The sequence below is a fragment of the Brachycentrus maculatus genome, unplaced genomic scaffold (genome assembly GCF_059751285.1).
Source record: "Brachycentrus maculatus isolate JH-2025_06_01 unplaced genomic scaffold, ASM5975128v1 h1tg001657l, whole genome shotgun sequence".
Lineage (NCBI taxonomy): Eukaryota > Metazoa > Arthropoda > Insecta > Trichoptera > Brachycentridae > Brachycentrus > Brachycentrus maculatus.
This window is the reverse complement of record NW_028282268.1, coordinates 18,378-27,844: the sequence shown is the minus strand read 5'-3', so window position 1 is coordinate 27,844 and position 9,467 is coordinate 18,378. Positions and strand designations below refer to the sequence as shown.

The 9,467-nt window shown below is 38.0% G+C and overlaps 1 protein-coding gene across 1 annotated transcript; it reads right to left on the bottom strand.

Moving 5' to 3' along the window:
* Positions 1-419: 419 nt before the first annotated feature.
* On the bottom strand, positions 420-1,782 carry LOC148298744 (elongation factor 1-alpha-like). The gene has a single exon (XM_088276671.1). The coding sequence runs from the start codon at positions 1,766-1,768 to the stop codon at positions 446-448; it is 1,323 nt and encodes a 440-aa protein (XP_088132797.1). The 5' UTR covers positions 1,769-1,782; the 3' UTR covers positions 420-445.
* Positions 1,783-9,467: the final 7,685 nt, after the last annotated feature.

Sequence of the window (9,467 nt, the reverse complement as noted above, 5' to 3'; positions counted from 1 at the left end):
TCCCAACCCCAACCCCAACCCCAACCCCAACCCCAACCCCAACCCCAACCCCAACCCCAACCCCAACCCCAAAAAGCCAATAATCCAATGGTAATCAGCATTGCAATTAACTAATAATGCAATTTGTAATAAATATAAAAAAATAACACAATTCTTTAGGGAATTTAATCGAAGCCAGAATAAAATATGAGAAAAACACTCTGAATGATGATATTTATATTGCTTAAATTATTTAAATACTCCTTACAGTCAGATATTTATGAGTATTTATGAGCAGCAGCATATTCGATATCACTGATTTATTCGTTTGGTACCATAAATTTTTGAACTATCATAAATATTTTCATAGTTTCTATTACACAGATAAATAAATAATTCAGTAAAATAGAAGCCCAAGTTATTATTTTAAGCACATTGAATAGAACAATAGATACAATGGACATAATCACTTTTTGGTGGTTGCTTGCTTTTTCTGGGTTGCCTTGATGACACCAACTGCGACGGTTTGTTTCATATCTCTGACGGCGAATCTTCCCAATGGAGGATATTCAGCGAAACTTTCACAGCACATGGGCTTGGATGGCTTCATGATAATGATGGCTGAGTCACCATTCTTGACGAACTTGGGTTCTTCTTCAGTGGCCTTTCCTGTTCTTCTGTCGACTTTAGCTTGAATTTCAGCGAATTTGCAAGCAATGTGGGCAGTGTGGCAATCCAAGACTGGGGTATAGCCGTTTTCGATTTGTCCGGGGTGGTTCATGATGATGACTTGGGCGGTGAAGTTTTCGACCTCAAGTGGGGGATCGTTCTTGGTGTCACCAGCAACATTTCCTCTCTTGATATCCTTGATTGACAAGTTCTTGACGTTGAATCCGACATTGTCTCCCGGGATGGCTTCAGTGAGAGCTTCGTGATGCATTTCAACTGATTTGACTTCAGTCTTGACTCCAGTTGGTGCGAAAGTGACGTTCATTCCTGGCTTGAGGATACCGGTTTCAACTCTGCCGACTGGCACAGTTCCAATACCACCAATTTTGTAGACATCCTGAAGGGGGACTCTGAGTGGCTTCTCAGTGGGTCTTTTTGGGGGCTCGATCTTATCAAGGGCTTCGATGAGGATTGGGCCTTTATACCAAGGGGTGTTGGCAGATCTTTCCAACATATTGTCTCCGTCCCATCCTGAAATGGGGACAAATGGAATAGCATCGGGTTTGTATCCGACCTTCTTCAAGAAATCTTGGACTTCTTTCTTGATTTCGTCATACCTAGCTTCGGAGTAGTTGACAGATTTTTCATCGATTTTGTTCATGCAGACGATCATTTGCTTGACACCGAGGGTGAATGCAAGAAGGGCATGTTCTCTAGTTTGTCCGTCCTTTGAGATACCGGCTTCGAACTCTCCTTGAGGAGAAGCGATCATGAGGATAGCGCAATCAGCTTGGGAAGTTCCTGTGATCATGTTCTTGATGAAATCTCTATGTCCCGGGGCATCGATGATGGTGAAATGGTATTTGGGTGACTCGAACTGCCAAAGAGAGATATCGATGGTGATACCTCTTTCTCGCTCGCTCTTAAGCTTATCCATAACCCAAGCATACTTGAATGAAGACTTTCCTTGTTCAGCAGCCTCCTTCTCATATTTCTCAATGGTTCTCTTATCAATGCCACCGCATTTGTAGATCAAGTGACCTGTGGAGGTTGATTTTCCGGAGTCGACGTGTCCAATGACGACGAGGTTGATGTGAACTTTGTCTTTGCTCTTTGACATATTTGTGATTGTTGAATTATAATCGTGGAACTAAATAGAGAATAATTTGAATGATATGGCAAGAAATTTAAGCAATTGCCTAAATTTTATCACAGAATTGTAAAATGACTGTCTTTGTGTTTCTCTTGCGCTTCCTGACGTTGTACTACGGGGCTTTTGTTGCTCTAACTGTCCTGAACTCGAATAAATTGTTTTAGGGGAATTTCCTTTCGATTATTTATTGCCGAAACTTCTAATAAAATATTTGTTACCACCCCAAAAATCACATAATAAACAATTTCCATAAATTATCCTCACAAATGTCCGTGAACTCCAAACAATGCTTTGAAGGAACAAATAAATCAATAAAATGACAAATTACTTTATCCACTCAAATAATATTAATTGTTGTATGATCCTTATGATTATGTGCATATACATCGATTAGACAGGGTCAATACCAATTGTGCTCCATGTATTGTTGCTCATGAAAGAGTATAGTATAAATTATAATGATGTCAGGGGATTTGTTTAGGAAGTTTGTTTTTGATAATTAGATCACTATTAAAATCCTCAAATATATAATCTGTATTATTATGCATTGATATATATTGGCATTCATATTGGCATTGATATTTATTTTGATCATCTGCAGATCATAAATACCATACTGATCTATATATTGATTTAATGCGTGCACATACGCCTGAGTATAAATAACAATCGAACATGAAAAACTGAGTATAAATAACTGAGTATAAGTAATCGCATAAATATTTCCATCGATTGTTAATTATACATCCATAGAATATATATAGAATTTTAACATTCCAATAGAAATGACAAACTGCTAGAGGATCCTGATTATTTCTCTTACCAGCACATCTCTTATTGTTTGTCTATGTTTCTGGTTTCTTGCATATTTCTTTGTCTACCCGAAGCTACTTGAGAAGTTCGATCTCTCCCTCTGTAGGAGTTCCTAATCGAAGAACTACATGAACCCTCAATTTGTCAAACAAATCTAATGGATAGCATTGATTATTGCAGGACTTGCAATTCTTGCAGAACTTCTCGTTTTGGTGAGGACAGCCAAGATGAAAAATAAAATCAGCAAAATATCCAACATGCAAACAATAATTGAAGAGCTAGCCTCCGCGACAACAGAAAGTGAAACCAAAATGATGGCAACTCATGGGAACAAGTATCTCGAGTAAAGTTAGCAAATCAATTAGCTTCAGCTTCAAGTGTAAGTGCATGAATAGAGTCTAAAGAGGATGATTATTGCTAGCAAAAATAAATAGAACACGCTACTTAGTCTGAATAAACAGCCCACAGCGGTGACAACACTCGCGAAATATTCAAGCTAGTAAAACCTAATCCGAAATATAAGCTCCCTCGAACCATATTACCGCAAAATACAACAAAGAAAATGGCGAATGATTGTAACCCGATACATCTTACTACTCTTATTGCTGCTATGCTACGGAGTTATGATCGGACATACTACCAAATTTCTCTGGCATTGCAAAAACTTATCCACATGCGCCAGGAATCGTGAGCTTACCTCATTGCTCGAAGCCATGAACATTGCCCTATTGGTGCTGAGTTAGTACTGTATTGTCAGCACTTTTGTCAGGTTTGTCATAATAGTCTGCTATTAGTATCGGAAAAGTAAGAGTAAGTACTATGTGTGGCAGAGAGAGTGTCAGATCACTGATTATGTGAATGAGAAGTATATTTAAGAGTAGGCTAAATTGCCCTTGCAAAGTTAGTTCTGTTATTAGGGGGAACTTAAACAAGGGCAAGGGCTATGTGTGGATCAAGTTAAAATGGAAGTGAACGATGAAATTAACAATCCAGCAATGCCACAACTAAGGCTCAAGAAACCGACGATCGAAATCGAAACCTCAAAAATACCAAGCAAAAAACGAAATAGAATCTTCGAGAAAGAAAGCAACGATATGAATAAAATTCCACAATAAAACACAACAAAATCATCGGCTAACAGTAACTTTAAGATGCCTCGATTGCAGTTTGGAAGACTCTATGCAGGTCCTTAATACTATCAAGAAGGCTATAATAAATGAAGTGTATGTATGTGCATGGGTCAATATATGCATTAATTATGATTAAATGGATCTATTTATTTATGTATGCATGTTTGAGTGTAGTGATATGATTGTAGTGTAGTGTTAAATATGATTGTAGGTAGTGATATACAGTTTAGTGTAAATATACATGATATATATTGGTTATTTTTATAATACGGATCACCACTATGAGCCAAACTACCCACCGCAATCATACTCGCGAAAGATAATCAAGCCAAAAGTAAGATGACGATGACGATGCCCTTCTTTAAGCCACCCACGACAACCATCATGACAAATCACCTTCTCCTCCTAACTAAGAGAAACTCACATTCGGATCACTGTAATCTAACATAAATAACATAGACCACTTTCGATGAAATGCCCTTTTTGCTTACAAACCACCAAAACCGAAATTATCGCAAAGCCTGAATTCATATCCGTAGTGTTGGGGCTCTTCATGTTCTGTTTGCTGCCCAATGCAATCATGATCATTGTAGTGATTGTGGTACTACAGCTTTCTGCAACCAAAAAACATCGTTGCTCTTTATGTGAGAGAGAGCTGGGGTCTGATGGTAAGTTCTTGCGGGTATTCGTGGATGAAGTTTACAGTTTTTCGATAACAGATACAGGAATTCTGATCAGCAAGAAGATCTTGATGACCTGTGCATTGTTATCCCTAACCGTGTTGGTCTTATACATACGTGGAGTCTACTCCCAGGAGGAAATTGTGTACACAGATGCGACATGGAGCCAACTGCTATAAAAATGCCCCAAAAACACAATATCGGCGGAGTGTAGGAATTTAGTCGAATCCAAGACAGTCCAGAACTGGCATGGCTACATCATGAAAGTCGACGATCAACGCAAGAATTTCAGGAAGTATTATGACCATGCTATTAAGTTCTATGTCAAAATGGACCCATCTGAGACACAACCTTAGTTGCCAGACTTGCTCATGACTGCCGACAGCTAGTTTGCTTATCGAATGACAGAACTCATTGATTAACTAACACATGGGGATGAGATTGCCTTCAATGCCACATTCAGCAGCCTCAATGATATCGAATACAGCATTGAGCGCAGGGATGTTGTGAGCTCCAATCGTAAAGTGCATTTGGTAGGATTGGCCAAAACTGGGAAATTTAACAAATAGGTCATGATTTATTTGACTGATAAAGATCGGGTTATGATCAATGAACATGGTGGGAGCAAGAGTTTAAGGGTTCATGATGCAGACAGCAAATAGTAGCCGATTCCGCCAATTAAATCATAACTCAAACAGTCAATAGATTAGGTTATTTCATCAAAGTGATGTTGGGCTGGTTCAGCCGAATAATGATTGCAATATACTCTCATCAATATTCTACCCATATACACACACATATACACACACATACACACACATACACACACATATATATATTATCGCATCATAATCACAGCTTCACCTTGGTTTACTGCTTGCGAATCTTCTCCTTCATTTAGTGCAAAGGCACAACCCTCGAGTCCACTGACAGCCCCTTCGACAATACTTTAATTTGATTATAATACTGCAGAATAAACTCCCTCCTTGCTTTCATGATCCTCGGCCTCAGTATCGGATAGATGAGCAACACGGGCAACACCACAACAATTCCCATAGTAATGATTTCCATTTTGTTCTTTATTGCCAGCTATTTAATAATCTTGGCATTTGTGTTTGAGTAGGTGTGGGGATTGAAGAGAGTCAGTGTGTTACTGCATATCTTTTTGAGGCAGACGCTGAAATAAGTGTCACCTGGCTGCCAATAAGGGCTTAGCCTTGTTCCATGTTCATCTCGTGGGTTGTAAGAACTACGTAGATGCAAGGATTTTGTTGCATAGTGTGTAGATAAGAAGCTGCTGCGTTCAATTTGTATGTGTTTCGATTGGAGATACTCATCGCTTCCTATTGTTGCAGTAGCTGTTGCTGTAGGTGTTGCTGTAGGTGTTTCTTTTGATGTTGGTGATGCTGTCATATCGACTATCTTTATATATATCTCTTTTACTTATTATATAATCATAAATCATCAGACACTTAATCCTCTCTTTGGGAGCCTGGATAATGCCACAAAATTGTAGTTCAATTCCGTCTTCTTATTATATATATATACATGTGCATAATAACTATTAACATGACTACATCTTTAATACATAAACACACGAATAATCAAATAGGTTAATAGTAATATAGTCTTATACATTTAAAAACACAGGACAGCCAACATGAATATAAACACATTCGACACATTGGCAACCAACCAAAACAACAGAAATCAAACAGAACAAAGCTCAAGATCTTTACGTTAAAGACTAACTGCTTTTTCTAATGGCTTTCGTACTGGTTTCAATTCTGATGGCAATCGCCACAACCCAAGAGATTCCAACCAGGCCAATTCAGTCATTGAGCAACATAAAATACTCTTTATATCGGGTGATCGTAAAAATGGCAATAACCCTCGCGAATAAAAGTATTGGAATATGATGAAATATACTTGTTTTCCGACTTGCAAATGGCTTTCGTTTACAAGTGCTTGTCTGGTTGTCTATATTGCGCTGTTCATCGCAGAATTAATAATGGGGTTCAATCAGAATGGGCAGCTGCTTGAAATAAACAGCCAGACTGTTGTGACACTTGGGGCAAACCACGCCCAAAGGATCCGTAATGGCGAGGTCTGGAGATTGGTCATAGCGGCTGTCTTACACGCAGATTTCTTACACTTCTTTGGCAATTTCGTTTCCACTATTATCATCCTCTCCAGGGTTTAGCACACTATTGGACCACTACGGTGTCTCATCTTATATATATTGTCAGCGATCGGAGGCAATATCTTGTCAGCATTGGGCAATTTCAACAGTATTAAACTAGGAGCATCTTCATGCATCTACGGAGCACTCGGCCTCTGCATTGGCTACTTAATTCTTAACTGGAAAGGACTCAATGTCATTGGCAGCCAGCTGAAATGCCGACTGCTTTCAGTTATAGGTTTTATGTTCATTTTCGGGATTGTATTCACTTCGATCGACTCAAACCGCATCGACTACCTTGGACACATCGGAGGATTTCTAACTGGAATCTGGGTGGCAGCGATAACCAAAACAATACAAAGCACAAAACTCGAAACAATCATAAAAATTGTGTTTGTCTCTTTGTTTTTGATTCAGTTTGTAGTCACTTTCGTCGTTTTCTTTCTGAAGTACCCATTCGTTGCTATCTGAATGTATCATATCAAAAGGGCATGATTTTTATGTATCTATATGCAGAGTATATTTGCGCTGAATAAATTATATATAAATGGTATGTATCATCAACTCTACTATTACTCCATTTATTGGGAATAATCCATTCCCTCTTAGACTGCCTAAAATATTACTTTGAGCCTTGCGGGATTAATTTATCGACATTTTTTTATTTTTAAGTTTCCGTTGGCTTTTGTTTATGATTTCTTCAATAACACTATTTCCTTTGCCTACTATTGTTTTAATTTTTTGATAGGCTTTGGTATCGCAATATCGTCTTCATTGCAATTGCTTTGATTCACAATATTTGTGATAATTTTCTTATCTTTTATGGCTTTTTGGTTTTAGTTTTTCTTTTTGGAATTTTATTTTTATCTTTTACATTGTAAGCATTGGCCAAACTAGAAAAACACCAAAATAGACGACAATAAGATGCTCCCTGATTGAATGTAAACAATCATTGTGATCCCCTCGTCAATCAATGGGAAGAGCGACGCATCACTTTGGTATTTAACATTTGCATAAAGGAGAATGTTTAAAGGAGTCGATAAGAACAGGCAAATGTTTAGAAAAATAAGGGCAGTTTTTCCTTGAAAAATTGCGAATTTGAACTCGTAATAGCAGATCATAAGCAAGGCTATTGAATCGAGACAGCTCAGGAGAATTAACTGCAGTGTATTATCTTCATGGAAAGCATTAGTAGTTCCTCGAAGCAGGGGTCGGACTCCGAATAAAATTGTCATTATAATGGAGCAAGGGCCGATTCTGAACAAGTTGTGCAAAAAATATTTAAAATGCACTTTGTATTCTTCGTAGAGCAGTTGGTAGGCGACGAATGCGAAGAGAAAGAAGAAGAAGAACAGAATGACTGAGATAGCAGAGTAAACCTTTTCGATAAACTCAAAGTGGTAGAAGAAGTTGCTGAACTGCCGAAACCCTAAAAATATTATTTCTCCTATATTATCCTAAAAGAGCATAATGAACAGGCAACCGTTGAAGGAAATTGCTCGCAGGTACTTACTAATGCTATAGTTGAACGTGAGCTTGAAGAGGCATTTGATAATAATGAATTGGATGAGGGCGATGGGCACAACCTGAAATACATAGTCCAATACACTTTGAGGAATTGAATCCCCGACTCTCTTCAGCCATAAATACTTCACATTGGCCCTCCCATTATAGAATTCCAATCTTTCTTTCATGCTTCCAAGAAATGCTTCGCTATAAAAATTCATTGAATCCTTTTTCTCATCTATAAACCTCACGAATTCCAAGATTTCTTGCATTTTGCCTTTATAGTCATTTTTTTGATACGCGTAATAAACATAGTCGCCTATGAACACAAACATTACTTTCATTTTGCAGGGGCGTAGAATTGATAACAGTTCATATACACTTTTCAAAACTGATATATAAGTTTATAAGACGCATTCGTGGCTTTATGAAAAATAGTAATCTGGTTAACACGAAGTGCAGTTTGAAATTGTAATTGAGCATTTGCTGCATTGTTGTTGGCAAAAATCTTTGCATCTACGATTGTCCGTGCTTTATAAGTTAAGGCAAACTGAAAAAATAATTTCAGATATCTATGTTGTTGCTGGTGGCGGTGTTGGCAGTGTTGTTGCTGGTGGCGGTGTTGTCTATATTGGTGGTGTTGGTGGTGTTAGCGATGTTGTCTATATTGGTGGTGTTGGCGGTGTTGTAGTGGCGTGTAGAAGATGACTGTAGGAAGGGGGTAAGGGCCTGGAAGAGAATCTATTATGCAAGCCGAATTATTTTATAGCATAAAGCCATAGATGCATTCAGTGCAAATAAACCCAGGAACAGTCATATAGCAATTTTTCGGTAGATCGTTATAGATTATTAGTCTTGAAGCACTTGAAAGTATAAACTGTTTTGTTTACTATACCAAAGCCAATCCGAGCATCGTCCTATTTTTTTGTTAAACAATCCTATGCAAAAGTGAAAGCTCAATGGTTTTTCGACTGACTATCATTTCATACGGAGCTATAGAAACCATATACTTCCTATCATTCGTTATTTTGAAAATCCTGATTGCACCTGTTGAAGCTTGATTAGTTGTTATCGTATTGAACCACACATAATTAGCTCCATTGTATCTATAGAACTCCACGGTATAGGTGTTGCTGCTTACGGCTAAAGTAAGGATATTGTCTATGACGGATATGTCAGTCTCAGACGGTAATGATGGCCATAAATATGAATCATATAGTGTATATGTTTAATTGATCTTTTTGTATGTTTTCAAGTCCCTGTCATTGGTGACTGTTATTAGGTAACTACCGTTTTATGAAAGGTCGATGTCTCCCAATGTGCCAAAGTTCGTGATTGTTTATTTAAGCACAAAC